The sequence below is a fragment of the Danio aesculapii genome, chromosome 21 (assembly GCF_903798145.1).
Source record: "Danio aesculapii chromosome 21, fDanAes4.1, whole genome shotgun sequence".
Classification (NCBI taxonomy): domain Eukaryota; kingdom Metazoa; phylum Chordata; class Actinopteri; order Cypriniformes; family Danionidae; genus Danio; species Danio aesculapii.
This window is the reverse complement of record NC_079455.1, coordinates 35,409,417-35,431,786: the sequence shown is the minus strand read 5'-3', so window position 1 is coordinate 35,431,786 and position 22,370 is coordinate 35,409,417. Positions and strand designations below refer to the sequence as shown.

The 22,370-nt window shown below is 36.8% G+C and overlaps 1 protein-coding gene across 1 annotated transcript in view; it reads right to left on the bottom strand.

Moving 5' to 3' along the window:
• The window catches only part of arhgap24 (Rho GTPase activating protein 24), a 225,601-nt gene that overhangs the window by 179,409 nt on the left and 23,822 nt on the right, over positions 1 to 22,370 (bottom strand). The window contains exon 2 of the mRNA XM_056446149.1: positions 11,088 to 11,296. Coding sequence (XP_056302124.1) covers positions 11,088 to 11,276 — 189 coding nt within the window. The 5' untranslated portion in view covers positions 11,277 to 11,296. The remainder of the gene's footprint in view (positions 1 to 11,087; positions 11,297 to 22,370) is intronic.

The window sequence follows — 22,370 nt, the reverse complement described above, 5'->3', positions numbered from 1 at the left end:
AATAAAAAAAACGTCAAAAATTAGTTACAGGACAGTCCTGTAATCCATTTTTGATGAGTTTTTTTTGATACCAATGTTAGATGCCAATTTGATGTTGTTTTGATATCAAATTGATCATGTTTTTTATGTTACTTAGACATCAAGGTGCCCCCTGACCCTCATCTAGGGTGACAAATCATCTAGAAACAGAAATGTGAATTTACACAAAGTCAAAAAGCGTTGGGTTCTGCCCCGCTCTGCCCCGTTCCAGGAATATGATGCCACGAATCTTTGGTCTACATTAGAGGGCAGATGTTCATGAACCGGAATGAGAGACAGCAATTAAGCTAATGAGGCAGGTAACTAATGGAGCCATCACTTTAAATAAAGATGCTAATTAATAGCCACGTTAATGACGGTGCTTCATCACCTCTCTTGCCTCAGTTGCATTCTGGGACATCTTAATTACACTTCACTTCCCTCCTCGACTACAAACTGATGCTTTCTGAGATTGATTCTGACTGTATTTCTGGTCTTGGATGTTTTTTTCTCTGTTATATATATATTTTTTGGTTTCAAAGCATTGGTAACGGCTGCATGTTTCTGTTTGCTGCCTGACAGTTTGGGGAATTTATGTGAAAATAGCACAAACCATCTCTGTGTGTCCTACTTACTAGTTTTCCCATCTCTTTAACAAACTCACCTGCTTTATTATTATTTTCCCTCTGTATGTAGTGTATTGTTGTAGAGAGGGAATAAAAGATGCATGGAGAATACATGATAAAATAATTTTATTTTAAATTTTATAGAAAAGTCATCAGCAGTTCGCAGAATAAAACAAAAATGACATTGCGCTCAATAACACCTAACTATAAATTGTAATCCAGAGAAACTACGAGGTCTGTATGCAGTATGCTGTGTGTTTAAAAAAGAGTGAAAAATTGTCACATACAACTAAATTATCTCGTTTTAATGTAAGAAATCATTAAATATTGGTTTTGAGGATAAAATAATATTCTACACTTGTCACACATAATAGGTGGATACAAACTCTTCCAAATATGCATCTGTGTTCGCTTCACTGAGAAGTCTTGTATTGTCTTGCAAGGAAGGCTTCACAATATTCCACATCTTAAAGCGCATAAGGGATCACATTCATAAAACAGTAGAACAACAGATTCATTGTGGATTGGCGGTAGTTCTTTCCGATTGCAGTCCAGCTCAATTTTTCTAAAAGCCGAGCCTTTTGTGTGTAGGCTGGAGAGATGGACAGAGATTCAAATTTTTGTTTAAATTAGGAATACATTTCTGGCCAATGAAATTCACAAGCTGTGATGCTAATTAATATGTAGAATGGTGTTTATAAAATAAGTTTAAGTTCTGTAATAGCATGTTTTTGTTTAGATAGCTGGATATTATACATATTCCGATTTATTAAAGGGTTTCTTCAGTTGAATGTTTGATTCTGTCAATAGGCTGCACTGAAGTGAAACTGGTTCTTGTGAAACACACCACAAGACAAAACAGCAGTGCTTAATTTTAGTCAAATGCAGAAGTGCAACAAGACACTATATTTTCACCCTGCTTCTTTCTGAAGTAAAAATAACTTTTGTAAGGAACACTTTTTGTTTACTTTTCCATATAGTAAGCAAATGTAATAGTAACTGTAATACAATCATTTATGAATAAAAGTTCAAATAAATGTTTCCATGCATTTTAAAACACATTACAATCGGATGGATGGATGGATGGATGGATGGATGGATGGATGGATGGATGGATGGATGGATGGATGGAACAAATGACAGGATAAAATGGCAGATGGATGGATGTATGGATGAATAAAACAAATGACAAGATAAAATGGCGGATGGATGGATGGATGGATGGATGGACAGATGGATGAATAGATAAAACAAATTACAGAATAAAATGAGAGATGGATGGATGGATGGATAAAACAAATGACAAGATAAAATGAGAGATGGATGGATGGATGGATAAAACAAATGACAAGATAAAATGGTGGATGGATGGATGGATGGATGGGTGGATGGATGGATAAAACAAATGACAAGATAAAATGGTGCATGGATGGATGGATGGATGGATAAAACAAATGACAGGATAAAATGGCAGATGGGTGGAAGAATGGGTAGATAGATGGACTGATGGGTGAACTGACAGATGGATGGATGGATGGATGGATGGATGGATAAAACAAATGACAGGTTAAAATGGCAGATGAATGGATGAATGGATAAAAAAAATTACAGAATAAAATGACAGATGGATGGATGGATGGATAAAACAAATGACAGGATAAAATAGCAGATGGATGGATAGATGGACGGACAGACGGACAGATGGATGGATGGATGAATGGATAAAACTAATTACAGAATAAAATGAGAGATGGATGGATGGATGGATAAAAATGACAAGATAAAATGGCAGATGGATGGGTGGATGAATGGATAAAACAAATTGGAGAATAAAATGAGACATGGATGGACAGATGGATGGATGGATAAAACAAATGACAAGATAAAATGATAGACGGATGGATGGATGGATGGATGGATGGATGGACAGATGGATGGATGGATGGATGGATGGATGGATGGATGGATGGATAGAGAGATGGATGAATTGACTGACAGATGGATGGATGGATGGATGGATGGATGGATGGATGGATGAATGGATGGATGGATGGATGGATGGATGGATGGATGGATGGATGGATGGATAAGACAAATGACAGGATAAAATGGCAGATAAATTGGTGGATGGATGGATGGATGGATGTATAAAACAAATGACAGGATAAAATGGCAGATGGATGGATAGATGGATGGACAGACAGACAGATGGATGGATGGATAAAACAATTTACAGGATAAAATGGTGGATGAACGGATAAAACAAATTACAGGATAAAGTGAGAGATGGATGGATGGATGGATGGATGGATGGATGGATGGATAGATGGATGGATGACTGACCTACCATGTTGTAAAGGTTGCTCTACTGTGTTTTTGAGTGGATGGATGGAATAAACAATGTGTAGATAGATGGATGGATGGAATAAATGATGTATGTATAACAATACTGGATCAGTAAAACAAAGGGTGAGTGGATGATGGATGGAGTAAACAATGTGGGGATGGATGGATGGAGGAATGGATGAATGGACAGATGGACGAACAGATGGATGGATGGATGGATGAAACAAATGAACTGATAAAATTGTGGATGGATGGATGGATGGATGGATGGATGGATGGATGGATAAAACAAATGACAAGATAAAATGGTGGATAGATGGATGGATGGATGGATGGATGGATGGATTGATAAAACAAATGACTGAATAAAATGGCAGATGTATGGAAGAATGGATGGATAGATGGACGGATGGATGGATTGCTGGATGGATTGCTGGATGGATGGATTGCTGGATGGATGGATGGATGGATGGATGGATGGATGGATGGATGGATGGATGGATGGATGGATAAAACAAATTACAGAATAAAATGACGGATGGATGGATGATTGACCTTCCATGTTGCAAAGGTTGCTCTACTGGTTTTTGGGCAGATGGATAGAATAAACAATGTATAGACAGATAGATGAATGGATGTTAAAAAAGATAGATGGATCAATAAAACAAGGGGTGAGTGAATGGATGATGATAGAGTAAACAATTTGTTGGTGACTGACTGACTGACTGAATGATTGACTGACTGAATGAATGAATGAATGAATGAATGAATGAATGAATGAATGAATGAATGAATGAATGAAATAACAAACAGATGGATAAAAGATCTGATCAATACAGTATAAACACTGATGGATGATTAATCTATCATGTCATGTCATTGCTCTACTGTGATTCTGATGGCCACCTGGTTGCTCAATAATTCTGTTTTGTTGAACATTGAACAATTGTCTGTTTCTCATCAGGGTGCAGAATATACATTGCAGATATTCTCTCTCTCTCTCTCTCTCTCTCTCTCTCTCTCAGCACAGAACAGTCAAAACATGATCTGACTCTTCTGTCTCTGTGGTGTCAGTGGTTTTCTCTGCAGCTCTGTTGCTATAGAGACCCCTCAGACCAGCAGCACACGCAACTATTTTTGACTTGTCCTGTGCATATGGAACGGTTTATGACAATGATTAAACAATATGCAAAGAAAAAAACTAAATCCGCTCTTTCATGGCTCGTCTGGTTATCGTGTCAACAACAGCCTGTCATAACAGTCACTGACTCATGTCTGCCTTTCCACACGCTCATTAATACTCTCAAGTGCCTCTGGGAAAAAAAAAAACGGATCAAAAGACATACGAGTCCATCCTGAGTTTTAATGTTGCAGGTCATCAAAAGTCTTATGATTTGGTCTGCTTTTGGGCACATGGGTTTGATTTAGATTATGCTGATTCACACTGAAGCACTTGCTTTGTCATAGCAAAATAAGCCCGAGCTCATCTGACATACTTAACTGACTGGTTTCTTAGTCATTCAAGTCTATGAAAGGATGTAAATAGTCACACACACTTCATGTTCAAAGAGCACCAGTTCAGACAACAGTGAGTGATTAACCCACAGAGAAGCCATGAATCACAATCAATCATTAATTCAACTTGTTTGGCAGGAATATTTGTCCACATAAATATTTGTCCACTTTCACCACTATCTGAATTCACAAAAATGAAACATCCAACAATCACTTTGCATATAGTTTTTTGTTTATCGGGCTGGGCCCCCTTTTGCCTTCAGAACTGCCTTAATCCTTTGTGGCATAGATTCAACAAGGTACAGGAAATATTCCTCAGAGATTTTGACATATTGACATGATAGTATCACGCAGTTGCTGCAGATTTGTCGGCTGCACATCCATGATGTAAATATTCTTTTCCACCACATCCCTAAGGTGCTCTATTGGATTGAGATCTAGTGACTGTGAAGGCCATTTCGTCACCTTGGAATTATAAGGTTCTATCTGCGATGTGAATGATTTTGAGATATTGAGCTTCAAATTTTTTGCATTCCATATAGCAAACAGTATGTGTGTAACAGTTCTCTTTCATTCATTAACATGACAGAGACCCTAAATGTACTCTACATGTAAACTATCAAAGTTCTCTAACATTTGATAATTGAAGTAAAAAAAACATGGTAAATGCAGATAGAACCTTTTAATTCTGAAAAGTCATTTTCTGCTTGGAATTATAAGGTTCTATCTGGTAGATCATTCATTGAAGCATTACTTTTTTCAAGAAATACAATCAAAAAATATATAATTTGGTTTTAAAACAATATGTTGATGCTTGAGAAAGTTACAGTTTTGCTTTCTATAACATTTATTTCATGTTTTAGGATGATTATTTTTTCGTGTTCAAATTAATCATACAAGACTTTGCTAAATATTTTGTCTAGTGCAGATGTTAATTTTATAAAATTAATAAGTTAATATTTATTAAATTTTATGCTTTATATAAATTCTATGTATTCTATTTTTTGCCCTGTGAATTCAATTAAGTATTTGCCCTTCAAGGCTTAATATAAAATTTAAAAACTTTAAAGGAAAACAGACAATAAGCAAATGAGTTTAATAAACATTGAAAAATGCTTCACTAACTATACATACACAAATAAAAATATTTCACATTTAATTTATTACATTTTTTTTAATAACTGTTTCTTTTTAAACAATGTAAAATTTAACATTTCATCCCAATGTCAAAAAATGCATCTAAATCATCACATTTACTCACATCTTTTCAGTTTCAGGTTTCTTCTCAATTTTGTGTGGTGCGGCATTATTTAGTCGACTGTGATTTTGTGTGATTTTGTCTTTCTGGTCTTTCCCGCTGTCAATGGAGCAGTCCGGCGAAATTGCAAAGAAAGCTGATCCTGATTGGACACGAGTCAGGATGGATCCATGTTTTCATGTTGTTGACACCAAATTCTGACCCTACCATCCGAATGTTGCAGCAGAAATCGAGACTCATTAGACCAGGTACCGTTTTTCCAATCTTCTATTGTCTAATTTTGGTGAGCCTGTGCAAACTGTAGCCTCAGTTTCCTGTTATTATCTGACTGGAGTGGCACCCGGTGTGGTCTTCTGCTGCTGTAGCCCATCTGCCTCAAGGTTCAATGTGTTGTGCGTTCAGTGATGCTATTCTGCATACCCCGGTTGTAACAAGTGGTTACTTGAGTTACTGTTGCCTTTCTATCAGCTCAAACCAGTCTGACCGCTGGCATCAACAAGGCATTTGTGCACACAGATCGACTTTCTAATAGACTTCTATACAACAAAATATTTGTTTATATTGGTCAGCACTAAGGCTGCAATTAATCAAAATCAATTCGCAATCATGATTTGAAATGTTGCGATTAGCTAATTGCAAGAGGTTGCTATATGAAATATATACAGATTATATCATTTCCCCCACCCAGTGCAAATGCGTGACTGCTGTCTGTATGTGAGTCTTACAAACTAACTGAGAGAGCACACCTTCGTTCTGCCCAATCAGAATTGCGCAACTGAACTATGCAGAATGCCAACAATAATAATAACAAACAGGAAAGCGCGGACAAGTGGGATGAGGGCGTCTGCCGCTTCAGAAGCATTAACAGATGAATTCTTATCAAAGAAAAACAGCATGTCGGTAATATGGGAATATTTTGGTTTCAAAGTCATAGACACTGATCAAAAACAGGTTATTTGTAAGAGCTGTTGCAGAATTGTTGCCAGAGCACGAGGAAATACAACAACCAGCACCTATAAAAGCATCACAGACGACTGTATGAGGAGTGTCTGCTAAAAAGTCAACTAAAAGTATTGCCTGTGACACTCAATCTAGTAACTAGCAACAGCAAAGTACAATTTCAGAGTTGTTTGCAGCTGTTACACCATATGAAAAAACATCACAAAGGCAACTAACGCCATAACTCACTACTGTTTGCACCAGAGAAAAATTTGTGTTTAATTTCTGAATATTTCTAAACAAATTTGAATAAATGTTGGAGTTAGTTAATATCTTTTCAGTTCCTTTTTTTAACGAACACTCACTGCATTTTGACAGTAGGAAGCTACGATACAGAATATTGAGCAGAAGCTTGACAAGAAAAATGATCGTAAATCAAATCGACATCACAATATCTTAAAATAAATAAATAAAAAATTGGATTAGATATTTCCCCAAATCACACAGCCCTAATCAGTACTAAAACCAAAACTAGAACTTATTTGACAAAATAACTTAATAATACTGTAAAAGTTAGTACACCCCAATAAATATGTTAGGGGGAAATATTAAATAACATTTTAATGAAGAGAATATAGAATATATAAAATTATAAATAGAAAAAAACATTTAACCTAATATAAATAAAACCATTATAGGTGACGCAGTGGTGCAGTGAGTAGTGCTGTCGCCTCACAGCAATAAGGTCACTGGTTCGAGCCTCAGCTGGGTCAGTTGGCGTTTCTGTGTGGAGTTTGCATGTTATCCCTGCATTCGCATGGGTTTCCTCCGGGTGCTCCGGTTTCCCCCACAGTCCAAAGACATGCAGTACAGGTGAATTGGGTAGGCTAAATTGTCCGTAGTGTATGAGTGTGAGTGAGTGTGTATGGATGTTTCCCAGAGATGGGTTGCGGCTGGAAGGGCATCCACTGCGTAAAAATGTGCTGGATAAGTTGGCGTTTCATTCCGCTGTGGTGACCCCGGATTAAAGGGACTAAGCCAAAAAGAAAATGAATGAATGAAAACCATTATATATATATATACATTAGAAATTTTGCTTTTTTTTTTCGCAACACTTTAAATGTATTTAAATGTATAATTTTTCTATTACTAAGGGTGATATTATAAATGATACATATTTATTTTATTAAATATAACTGCTTAATAAAAAAGTTTTAAGCACTAAAATATAAGTAACAACTATTAGAACACTAAAATAAATAATACTTAAACATTATAATAAAATGTCAAACATATTAATTTTGAATTAAACTTCATAAAATGTATTTCCTGTAGCCATTTCTGAATGTGAATATATTTCCTTCAAACACATGAGTGAAAAAAATTGCAAAGTTTATTCTTCACAACTACTCAAAGTAAATCACACATTAATATTTTCATAAAAAGACTTTCTCCTGTTTTGCAAACATTTGCCAGCGTATTTGAGAAGAGCTTCACGGCACATCTTAAGTATTTTAAAAACCTCAAATAAGGCTGTCTGAAGAACTTCAAAGACTGCCGTTTCCTTTAAAAGCCATATTCAGTGTCCTTTGATAGCTCTGTCAATGAAAACCCCGAACGAAGATACTGCCTACTCGTGAAATCCAATATCCCAAACCTGTGACAAACTCGAACAGTGCATTACACGTCAAAATTAGAGCTGAACATGGAACTTCAAAGACACAGTGGAGACGAACCTTAAAATGCAGACGTGCGGGTATAAATCTTTAATATTCCTGTGGGCAAAGACGGAGATTTATGGATCCCTCTCAAATTCCCTCCTGAATCTATAGTAAACACTTTTGTCCACCTACTCAAGACCAGCTGCATGACCTCGAGGATAAAACTCTCCATTGTTGGACGTGGAATCGTGACAAGGCATCATTCAGGAGAGATTGTTCGAGAGGTGAAAAGCAGGTCCCTCTTTCCACACCTCTCTTGTTTAGATCTTGGCATGAGATTTGAACTCGGAGAAGACGTGGATTCTACATGTGAATGAACAAGCTTAATGGTGTAAACAATTTGATGTGCACATCTGCGTAAGTTTGCGTGTAATAAAGCTGTTTGTACATTTCTAAATACAGCTGTGTGATAGACTGACATGAAATTGCGATATGGCCTTGTGCGTTTGTGAAATTGCACAGGATGTGATCTAATTGTGTTATTTATGCATGTTTAGCTCATTATATATTGTTTTGAGTCATTGAATGATGAAGTACATTCATGTTGGGTTTCATGTTGGGATATGGCCTAGTGCGTTTGTGAAATTGCACAGGATGTGATCTAATTGTGTTCTTTATGCATGTTTAGCTCATTATATATTTTTTTGAGTCATTGAATGATGAAGTACATTCATGTTGGGTTTAGCCCTGTCAAAATAATATAACGACTTACAGTACAATATTTGTACATGACCATGATCATTTTTGGTGTTGCAATATATATTTTCAAGGACGTTTACTTTTACCTCACATTTGACCTTAATAGGATATACACTCACCGGTCACGTTATTAGGAACACCTGTCCAACTGTTCGTTATCACAAATTTCTAATCAGCCAATCACATGGCAGCGACTCAATGCTTTTAGGCATGTAGACATGGTCTAGACGATCTGCTGCAGTTCAAACTGAGCATCAGAATAAGGAAGAAAGGTGATTTAAGTGACTTTAAACCTGGCATGGTTATTGGTGCCAGACGGGCTGCTCTGAGTATTTCAGAAACTGCTGATCTACTGGGATCTTCACGCACAACATTCTCTAGGATTTGCAGAGAATGGTCCAAAAAAGAGAGAAAATCTCCAGTGAGTGACAGTTCTGTTGGTGCCTTGTTGATGCTAGAGGTCAGAGGAGAATGGCCATGCTGGTTTGAGCTGATAGAAAGGCAACAGTAACTCAAATAACCACTCGTTACAACCGAGGTATTCAGAAGAGCATCTCTGAATGCACAACACTTCAAACCTTGAGGCGGATGGGCTTCAGTAGCAGAAGACCACACTGGGTGCCACTCCTGTCAGCTACTCCCACTCCAACAATTGACTCAGGCTCACCAAAATTGGACAATAGAAGATTGGAAAAACGTTCCCTGGTCTGATGAGTCTCGATTTCTGCTGCGACATTCGCATGGTAGATCATTCAGAATTTGGTGTCAACAACATGAAAGCATGGATCCATCCTACCTTCTATCAACGGTTCAGGATGGTGGTGTAATGGTGTGGGGGATATTTTCTTGGCACACTTTGGGCCCATTATTACGAATTGAGCATCGTGTCAACACCACAGCCTACCTAAGTAATGTTGCTGGATATTCACATCATGGATGTGCAGTCAACAAATTTGCAGCAACTGTGTGATGCCATTATGTCAATATGGGCCAAAATCTCTGAGGAACATTTCCAGTACCTTGTTGAATGCCACAAAGGATTAAGGCAGTTCTGAAGGCAAAAGGGGGTCCAGCCCGGTACTACTAATGTGTACCTAATAAAGTGGCCGGTGCGTGTAAAACTATTTTGTTAAAATCCCTTTCTGACAGTGACTTAACTTCCATTGTTAGCACACACTCTCTTTCAAACCACATTGGTTTCAACTGCCATTATTAACCCCACACAGGTGGTGGAGTGATAACAACCGCTAATTAAAAAGTTTAAGATCTAAATTACATCAGATTATTGCTGTAAATACCACCTAAGGAACGCTTAGCAATTGTTCTGTTATTTTGCTTTATTATATGCAAACATACACACATCAAAATCCAAAAACTGCTCTTTAATTCAGACTAAAATATTCAGATAATAAGAGACACAGATTTAGCATGTTAGCTTTCCTATTTTACTCACATACATGTACCAATATTGCACAGCACTTTATTAATTTTCCCTCAACTCTATCTCTAATTTAGAGGTCGCCACAGTAAAATGAACTGCCAGCTATTCCGGCATGTTTTATTATGCAGCGGATGCCCTTCCAGCCGCAAACCAGTGCTGGGAAACACCGATACACACACATTCACACACACACTCATACACCACGGCCAATTTTTTTTGTTTATTCAATTCACTAATAGAGCATGTCTTTTGACTGTGGGGGAAAGCGGAGCACCCGAAGGAAACCCACGCCAACATGGAAGAACATGCAAACTCCACACAGAAATGCCACCTGGCTCACTTGAACCAGTGACCTTCTTGCTGTGGGGACTCGAACCAGCGACCTTCTTGCTGTGGGGACTCGAATCAACTACCTTCTTGTTGTGAGGAGACAATACTAACCACTGAGCCACTGTGCCACCCTGTACAGCACATTTAAAGATGAAAACAAGGCAAAAAACAAACAAGAGAAAGTCATTTCTTACCAGAGCTTTGGTCTCATCCTCATCCTTGTAGTAATAGAGCTGATCTCCTCTGAGGACGAACCAGCGCGTGTGCCAGGTCTTGACGAAGCCTCCTTGTTTCCGGAGCCACCCGCAGTGGAGGACTTCCAGCTTGGCTGATCCACGGCCGTGCTGAGGACTGCTGCCCGCGCTGCCAGCCTGCTCTTCCATGATCAAGCCCACAGACCTGCCTGTGCCAGAAACAAAGCACCAGACGGGTTACTTTAAAAATATGATACAATTAAACCATCATGATAAGAATCACGTGACTAACCTCTCAGGCAGGTGCTCTGATATTGATACAAATGAAGGACTTTACTGTTATGCCACAATATTGCTCAACGCCACCCATGCTGCATTTGCATTTTTCAAGATAAGCAAATACTACAGCCCATTTATTGTTGCCAAAAACTGTCCATTTGAGTGACATGATCATGCACTTTTGCCTTGTTTTTGAAAGTATATTATGGGCCCTATCAGACACCCAGTGCAATAAGGTACAAGAAGTTTATGGCATGATTTGTTGCGATTTTCAGACCAGCGCAACTGTAATTTTCACATTTTGCACCACATTGTTTAAATAGCAAATCCATTTGCAGCACTTTGTGGACTGATGGGTGTGCTGGTCTATAGCATGTTGATATTTAAAGGAATTGGAATAGACTGGAAATAGACTGAAAGCTGGTCTAAAGTCCAGCGCAGAGCGCGTTAGTCATGCGCCTGTGTGGGTCCAAACACTTAAACATTGCTTAATACACACAGGATGTTCAGCAATACACAAATATCTTTACAAATTAAATTAAAGGATAAAAATGTTACAAAACATAGAATTTTCTATATAAATATAAAAACCACTGCCTCCATACCTTCATGTCGGTGGGGGGGGGGATTTTTTCAGTTTATTCATGACAATTTGCAGTTGTGTAATGTTATTATTATTAGCAGTATTATTTATCATATGCATATTTATATTTGCTTTAATAAAACAAGTTTAGATTTGTCCTCCTGTCGGGTTTTGGAGACGTATGCATCACCAAATGGGGCATAAGAATAGGACGTGTGTTTGGATATAACTGTGTGTGGTTTTTTGAGCACACTTCGTTGTTATTGTTCATTTATTCGTTTGCTGGAAATTAGAACTGGATTTATAAATAGTTTTGAAACTAATCTTTGCTCTTAACAAACAAAAGTAAATATGTAGACTAATTGATGTCTTCAGTGGAGTGAGTTTCCACCGTTTCCCTACTCCACGAGAGAAAAGGAGTAAAGAGTAAAAGTAAAGAGAAAGTAAAGAGGCCGAATGGAGGAGGCTCGTTTTTTATCCTCGCACTGCAGATGGTCTGTTAAACTGTTTTCTCGCTATTGAAGCATTCTGTTTTTGAACTTACAAAGTCCACCATGTAAATAGCGAATGCGCCATGGCGCGACGCAACTGACTCTTAAAGGGAACAGGAGATGAGACTCTGATTGGTTTAATGCACGCTATGGTCAAAACACACCCATAACTCAATAAGAAAATAAGCACAACCCTGTTAGACCATGCACCGCAGCACAAAGCGTATTTTTCCGTTCTTAAAATAGCAAAAGTGGATTCAGACATGCCCTTAATGATATAATAATTAATACTTGCAATTATTTGTCTCAAACAAAATTGGTACAATCTCAATTTTCAATTCCTTGACTTCACATTTAAAAAAAAATATTTATTTGACTGATTTAAAGCAGGGATGCCCAGATTTTGAAATGTTGGCCGATAACAATAACCAATAACTCTTTATATTTGGAATCCAATAGCCGATGTTTAGGCTGATAAATATAAATCTTGTTTTTTTTCTGAGCATGACTACAAAAACAAAAGGAAAACACTAAAATGTAAAACCTTAAAATATCTGTATGTAAGTTTTTAACTCTTTTAAATCATAGAAATACCATAATATATTTGCAGATATTAAAGAAATATGCTAAGTGGACACACTTGTTTATATGAAAAACTTGTTTATATAAAAAAAACTTGTTTATATGTTATTCTTCTTTGAAAAGGAGTGTGTTCGATGTTGGAAAGTCTCCTGCTGCTTTCTGTATGGCAATAAATGTCACATAATCAGTACCTGAGGTGATTGCTGTCATACCTTATGCAGTCGCATTTAGCTGTGAGAAATAGAAACCATTTGTAAAAAAGAAATTTCAGGTGAGGGTTTGGACAAAAACTCCTTTAACATGGAAAAGACTCCTATTATTTTGTGTCAAGGCATAATTGCTCATGTTGGTATCGTCAATCTGGCAATCTGGCACATTTTGATTTTTAACTGCAATACCCCTAGTTCAATCATATATCAACAATATATATATATATATATATATATATATATATATATATATATATATATATATATATATATATATATATATATATATATAAAATACATTTGTTGTGCCCTCTATTGTTTTCTATTATCAACATTTAAAAAAATATAATATTATACATATTTTTAAGAATATACACAGATTCAAAGAGAACCACAGGTCAACAGGGAGATTGCATAAGACCTGCTTCTGCTTTAAACTGGACTGACTGAATATCAAATATCTACTACTCAAAAATATACAGACAAATGTAAATTACAGTAAAACACCCTTAATATGTTGAAATACATATATCTGATGGCATTGAGTTTGCAGCTGGATATTATTGAGAGATCGCCAGAGCATGTCTAAAGCTCATATGCAAGTTTATTTTACATTCTATGGCAGAAACACCATTGAGCCTCACTAGATCCTCCTGTATGGGCGCTCGTCCATTATAAAACACTCACAGGACATTAATTTGGACAACTATGTATATATATTAAAAGGTTTACACAAAAATACACAAAGAGAGACGTCACTTTCACGTCAAGCATAGTTTGTGAATGAACAGTATTACGTGTACTAGTTGCAGACGCTCTCATGAGGCTGTTTTTGCACAGAGTTTGAAGTAATCAATCAGAGAACAGGTGAAAGAGCATTAATTCAATCATTTTAATATAGCATATTAATAACAAAATCCAAAAATTATGGTATTATATTGAGAGTTAATTTTAAGCCCACTGTGGCCCACCAGTTGAAACTCCCTGATCCAACATACTGCACCTTTAACTTCATAAAAGTTTGAACTGACCTCTGGACTTTATAACCGACAATGATAATATTAAAAATACAATTTATCGGCTGATTTCAATATGGTCACCGACATTGTGCATCCCTAATTTACAGTAGTGTTTGTTTGCTGAATATAGGTTTTACAAAATTGGAAAATTAATTCATACCACTGGCAAATTCTGACTTAAAGTTTTAGTTTAAATGTAAATAAAAGCTGAGAAATTAATTTTTTTTCCACAATAATGCTTCATGAACATCGTCTTACTACCTTTTGGGAGAAGCCTGGTGTCATTTGGGTAAAAAAAAAAACATTTGGTTGAATAAAAGAAACTTTAAGTCAGAATTTGCAAAGGGTGTGAATATTTTCAGGCTTTGGGTGATTCTTCTTCACCCCCCACCCACCCCCCCCCCCCCCCCCCCCCCCCCCCCCCAAATTGATAATAAATACTGAGATGTAAGTTTATTATTAGCAATTAATTAAATGTATGTTGACATGTTGGAAAAATGCAGTCTGATCTCTGAACGCACCACCATTATTTTATGTCCTACTGGCCTTACTTTCACAATGACCACAAGATCTCTGCATTATGAGTTCAGGTAGCGATGAAAATCAACAGCTCAGCAAATCTGTGGTCAGCGAAAAAGTGACCTCTACAACTCAATCTCTCTGCTCTTCCTTTTCATTTTCTCTCTAAGCTTCCCACATAAAACCCATACAGAGTTAGCCTTCGGAACAAGAATCTGCCTTTTCATTAGTCTACAAAACCACCAGACCTTCGCACAACAACATTCTGCTCGAGAGATTAAAATCAGTGCTGCGCACAAAGCCATGGGGGGACGCCGTCCAGGAACAAAGCATAAAAAATTCAACATCTAAACAGTTGCTGGGAGCTGGAATTATAAATGTGTATCCGTCCACCACAAGTGCTTCTGCAAAAAAACAAAAAAAAACAAGACTGGGAATCACATATTCCCCAAAACAGGGCAGTCGGCCAAACACCTGACGTTCATTTAAGTGACTGCCTGACAGCCAGAAATGCAGGCGTAAAATCATAAAGGGGTGTTTTATGTGAGTGTTTATGATTTTAGATGCAATCTTTCGGAGAAGGAGAGCCAGAAGGTGCTGTCGAGCAAGAATCTTCAAGTCTGTGCCCATCGAGATATCAATATCGTATCACACCTGTCAGTGTAGATTTGTTATTCGCTGCCTCACCGCGAGTTTATGTCTGTGCTAGTGTGTGTAAGATGTAATTTCTTTTGAGGCTACAATGTAAAAAAAAATTCTGTAAATTAGCAGCTTTCCGTATTTTGTTATTCATTCACACTTATTTTTCACTTATTCATGCTTTTGAATTGCATTATGGGAATGGCATTATGTTAAAAAGATTGAAAAGTGACTTTTGTTGACATTTTTAATTGTTTGGCGTGTTTGTGTTGTAAATTACGGTACAAAAACTTGGTAATAAATGGCCAATACTTTTTTTTACTTATTTCTCTATTTATTATTTCCTATAAACATCTTGTTTCAAACTACTGAAATGCCAATAAGTGAAGTTTCTTTATAAACAAATTTTGAGAGGATTACGTGCTTATGATTGCTTGTGGCTTGTCCAATTTATGATTCACCAATCACGCAATTCCATATAACAAGCATCTTCATTTTAAAGAATCCCCCTTCCACCCCTACTCCTCCTCTTTTCCTACAGTTTACACGTTCTCCCTGTGCTCACGTGGGTTTCCCCCGGGTTACCCAGTTTCCTCCCACCATCCAAAAACATACAACTTAAGTTAACTGATCGGCACCATAGACATGCTCCTAGTAATTAGTTATCCCTTAAGAGCAATCACTATCTGTTCATTAGCTACTACAGCAGGGGAGTTTTTGAGATCTACCTGAGCTCAAACTCCCCTCTCGCCTTGCAAACGGGAGGATCTTATGAGCTTAGGGCTCTCACCCGGGACAGCATGCCAAACAAGCTTAGTAATCAATCATCAGCTAAGTGTGAACTCTTGAAAAGCCATTTTGTTAATCTGCAGTGTTGAATTTTCAACATCAAAAGTCGACAATGCAGAGATACAACTCCCATAATGCAATTCACATCTGTAAACAAACAGAAAACACCATGTGAACCACAAAATATGGTACCTGTTAATTAACAGATATTACAGAGTATACAGTTTACTTCAAGAGAAATTGAAGAATGAAATGGTGCGATGATATTCTCAACTTAATCAATGTGTCATGGGAGTATGAAATCTCTAATGAAAACTTTATTCCAGCTGGTAAACATTTGGCCAGAGTTTCTGCACTTTCTGGAAAGTTAGCTTTACCCTTAAAATGACAATTTGTCCGAAAAAAAAGTACTTCCTTTGTATGATGGCATATAACATTATTGCGGGATAAATTGTCAGCCATATTAGATTTTCTTTATTCTGTGTTTAATTATGTAAATAAGTGAGTGTGGCTAACTTCCATGCATTGTGCCTAAATTTAAGCAAAACTGATGGAAGTGATCACTGGAGTGCTGCAGGAGTAGTAAGATCGAGTCAGCAATATGAGGTGAACTTTTACTGTACGATTTAGATGAATTGTTTTGGATTACATACAGTATTTGAAACTGTGAATATAAGTACAGAATAACCCTGTGTGCAACATCCCTCAGTAAGTTAAAATCCAAATGTGTAGCGCTACAGCCTGTGGTAACATGTAAACTTTTTAGCAGAAGTCTTCATAATTGGGTAAACTTAGAGTGCAGTGAATGGGTCAGTACAACAAATAATTGTTTTACAATCGGATTTGCTGAAATATTAAAAAAAAAACTCTATGATGGTGTTATCAAGACTTTTAGAAAAATTGTGTGAGACTGATGACGGCAACCAGAAGAAAAAACTAGGTCAAATTAACTGGCAAAGATGACATAACACATTTATAAATGCATATAAATGTTCAAACGTTCTTTAAAAAAATCTAAATATTAAAAGCATTTAAGGATTCAAGGCGCTGATCGTTAAATTTCTGATCGTTAAATGTAAAAAGGGGCCAATGTCAGAGTATATGAAAATAGCATTGACCTATTAACTGTGACATCAATGATACATAGTATGATGACTTCCGCTACTGAGGAAGCCAGAAATGTGAAAAGGGTCTATTATCTGATTTTGAGGTGAACATATCTTATCTGCAGAAGAACTGATGTGTTGTAATGCAGAGTAACAAAAGATAATGCATGCAGAGGAAAAAGAGTAACAGAAGTAATCCTCTTTGTGTCATATTTAGAGGTCAGGGCTTATATTCTCCTGCCCTCGGTCTCGCAACGGCCTCATTAATGATTCAGACAGCGGCAGAGCCAAAACACGTTGAGCTCCAGACAGGAATCTGAAATACCGCCCCTGCATCTAATTTCCTCAAACAGCTTCGGAAACAAACTCAGCTGACAGTGTTTCTCAATTCTGACAGCACCGAAGAACCAAAAAATGGTTCAAACAGGGACATGCACACTCTGTTCTCAAGCTTTTTTCAGCAGGAAGCTGATATAGAAGCTTCAATGCTTTATCTCTTTCCTGTTTTATACCCTGAATCACCAACTGTGAGGTTTATAAACTCAAAATTATTGCACTGTTTGTTCATTCCAATGGAAATGTTCAATTGGTTCACTAAGATGGTTTAATTAAATGAAATGATTCAAATGAATGACTCTCTAGTGTTATTATTGGTTTGACTGTCTAATGGCAACTTTTCCAATCTCTTTGTTGCATTGGAAATGCTGATTCATTCTAATTATATGGTTTATTTGGATGCTTCATGTAAATGAAGATCATTTTTACAGACATACTTCTGTGATTCAAGTAAGTGATGGGATTATGGTGGTTTGTCCAACTTCTACCCTCTCTTTCAATTGATTTGCATGAATTGTCCAAATGAACCAATTCATTAGAACGATTCATGCAAATCAAATGATTTAAAAAATTATTTAGTGATTCAGTTAAGTGTTTGTAATATGGGTATAATTAATTTGTCTCATCAGACTTTAAGGAATGATTCAATTATTCAAGTTGCTAATGCTATATTGATTTGTCAAGATAGCTTATATAATTTACATAAATAATTCAAATAATGATTAAGCGTTTTAGTGAATTATCCTTGCGTCAAAAGAATCTTTCTGTAATATACAGTAATTAAGTTTTTTTCTAATATAATTATTAAAATTGTTCTCTAAAATGCTTCATTTAAATTAAGTGATTCAAATTAGTTAATTAATTTAATGAATGAATTATGATTCACTAGTGCGATTATGATGGTTTGTCCAACCAATGGCAACGTTTTCACTCTCTTCCAATTGATTTGTATGAATCATCTAAATGAACCAATTCACTGGAATGATTCGTGCAAATCAAATGATTTAAAAAATAATTTCATTTAAAAAATGATTCAGTTGAGTGTTTTGTAATATAGGTATTATCAATTTGTTTCACCAATGTTCGAGGAATGATTCAATGATTCAAGTTGCTAGTGGTATTACTGGTTTACCAAAGATAGTTCCTTTAAATAATTCAAAGAATTATTTAGCGTTTCAAGAAAATTCTGACTAATTGTAGAGAACTGATTCACTCAGACAATCCATGACGATTACTAACTAATTAAAAGATTCACTAACATTATTATTAGCTTCTCCAACCAATGACAATGTTTGCACTTTCTTTCATATTTAGCATTGGAAATTCTGATACATTTGTGAGCATTTGGATCATTACAATGATTCATTTTAACTAACAAATTTAAAATAATGATTCAGTATATCAAGGTAACAGTGGCAGCATGCATTGTAGTTTTTAATTGCTTTTTTGTGTGCAAATTGATCTTGCTATGAGAAAGTAGCTGGACTATAAAGTTTGAATGCCATATAATGTCGCTGCCTAAAAGTAATTTCACAGTGAGAAAAGCAGCACTGCCACGTTGTCATGTGCATGGAGGTGGCGGTGTGTTTAAGTGTGTGGGTTTCGATGAACTCCAGATGTGCTGCTTTAGCAGTCTGCTCCACTACCGTCATCTGCTTAACAAGTGCAGGGCTGCGGAGTGGAGAGAGACCCCGCTGATGGCTCTGATGTTCCGCCATCACACACACACACTAAAGCTATCTTTGGAATCATATACTGCTACACTGCTCTTAGTATTTCTACAGGATTCAGTATGTAAACTGTGTGCAGTATGCAAATGTTCTGTAAGCACTGGATACTTGAGAGGCACACTGCATTTGCCAAAGTACACAGATATACTGTACAACATGGACTGCATGGAATATTATATCCCAGAGAATAATGTACAATTGACTTTTAAATTTCAACATCAGCTGAATTATTTTGTGAATTATCTAATCTGAATGTCAACATTTTAGATCAACATGAATTCAAAATCGACCCTTTTTACTTCAGAATTGTTCTTTTCATGAATGCATTTATTTATTCTAAATTGGAAATCATGCCTAGTGCTATTTCTGTACGCATTTCTTGTATATTTTATGATGTGCAAAGCGAGATACCACTGAAACTAAATCTAACCAATAGTCTTAGATGAAAATACATTTGCTGAGACAGTTGTTCTTTTCATTCATTTTCTTTTTGGCTCAGTCCCTTTATTAATCTGGGGTTGCCACAGTGGAATGAACCGCCAACTTATCCAGGATATGTTCTACAGCTGATGCCCTTCCAGCTGCAACTCATCCCTGAAAAACATCCATACACACTCACTCACACACACACTCATACACTACAATTCATAGGGCTGTCAAAATTAATTGTTTCTTCTGTGCACCGCGATGCAAATGGGGACAATTCGATATCGGTTCAGTAATAATCATAACCAGTTATTACGTACTGATGTCATTTATCTCCTATGCGTGATGTTGTAGTAGAATACTATGTCGAAGGAGGCGAGGGCAACTAAAAAAAACGCTCCTACTACTAAAAGGTAGATAATTATGCACAATTCAACTGCTTGTGAGTTTGCTGGAAAGTCATTCATTGACACTGAAGAAGGCACAGCACAGGAGCCGCTATTTCACTAGGGAGAAATGCTGTAAAAATCCATCTCTGCTTCTCTCTATCCACTTTGGACATTTGACCCACTGCACCGGCCTGTTCGTGAGGTAACTTTTCCTCTCCTCTTGGCTGTTAAAGTGATACTTGTGTTTTCTTCACCATGTGTATAACGGATTACCTGTGATAACCGTGTATTATGCGCATATAGACTGTAACCGCGGCTGTTCTTCCCGCGTGACTCATCAGTGAACAGCGCTTTCATTTCTAAAGCCAATCGCAGCCCTTTCTGTTGAGCGGGTGAAGACAATGATGAATAGGGGAGTAAGACAGTGCTCAAAAAGCAAGCGGGCTAATACTTACATTAGTTTATTTGCTATAAATGCTCATGTTGTCTTCTGTGCATGTATAGTTTTGTTTGATACATTCAAAAAGAGTGTTTTCCTTGAGCAGGTTAAATTAAAGGTACAGTTCATATATCTTACTGCTTGAATTAAAGGACAATATTGTATTACAAATAATTTATAAATATTAATATATTTATAGATTTTAATTAAAAAAATTATTGTGTTGTGAAGAAAAAATCTAATTATGCATGGAAAGCATCGTCAAAGCAACGTGATATCAAATTGAACAGAATTGATGGCATGATAATCGCAACCGAACCGTGAGACCAGTGTAGGTTCACACCCCTACCAATTCACCTTTACCACATGTCTTTGAACTGTGTGGGAAACCAGAGCACCCGGAGGAAACCCATGCGAACACAGGGAGAACATGCAAACTCCACACATAAACACCGACTGACCCAGCTAAGGCTCGAACCCATGACCTTCTTGCTGTGAAGTGAACATGCTACCCACTGCGCCACCGTGCAGCCCAGTTATCCTTTTCATTATAAAAAAAAACTAATAGTTATTTACAGATTGAATCAGCAAACTCTTATTGTGCTCAGTTCTATAAAGTTATGAAATGAGAACTTATTAGTCATCAACGATTCTTTTTTCAATTATGCACAATTGTACACTCACCGGGCACTTTATTAGGTACACCTGTCCAACTGCTTGTTAACTTAGCTCCTGTCAGCTAAGAACAGGAAACTGAGGCTACAATTTGCACAGGCTCACCAAAATAGGACAATAGAAGGTTGGAAAAACGTTGCCTGGTCTGATGAGTCTCGATTTTTGTTGCGACATTAGGATGGTGGTCAACAACATAAAAACATGGATTCATCCTGCCTTGTATCAACGGTTCAGGCTGGTGGTGCTGGTGTAATGGGGTGGGGGATATTTTCTTAGCACACTTTGGGCCCATTAGTACCAACTGAGCATCGTGTCATCGCCACAGCCTACCTAAGTATTGTTGCTGACCATGTCCATCCCTTTATGACCACAGTGATGGCTACTTCCAGCAGGATAATGCGTCATGTTATAAAAAGCGAATAATTTCAGACTGGTTTCTTGAACATGACAATGAGTTCACTGTACTCAAATGGCCTCCACAATCACCAGATCTCAATCCAATAGAGCACCTTTGGGATGTGGTGGAAAGGGAGATTTACATCATGAATGTGCAGCCGACAAATTTGCAGGAACTGTGTGATGCTATCATGTCAATATGGACCAAAATCTCTGAGGAATATGTCCAGTACCTTGTTGAATCTATGCCACGAAGGATTAAGGCAGTCCAACCCAGTACAAGTAACGTGTAAATAACGCATGGTAAAGATTGAAATCACTGTTTAATGGAACTTGACGCTGGTTAATGTTGTAGCAATTACATTGTGCGGCCAATAAGTGGCGACAATTATGTCACTGAATAGGTTTTCGAAAGTAATCCACCTATAATCAAACATGAAGTTTTATGTGTGAATTGTTGAATCATTAATTGAAAAAAATATAATATGTTGTAGAAGATGTTAGATTTCTATATTTAGCATTATTAGCAACTGTAGCAAAGATAATTTTTCATATTTAATAGTTTCCTTTTTTCAGCTGGTACTTTTTTGATTTTATTTTTATTAAAACTGCAGGTTCTAAGTAATGTTTGTTAAAATCAATGGTATATATTTTTGTTCAGGTATTTTTGTACACA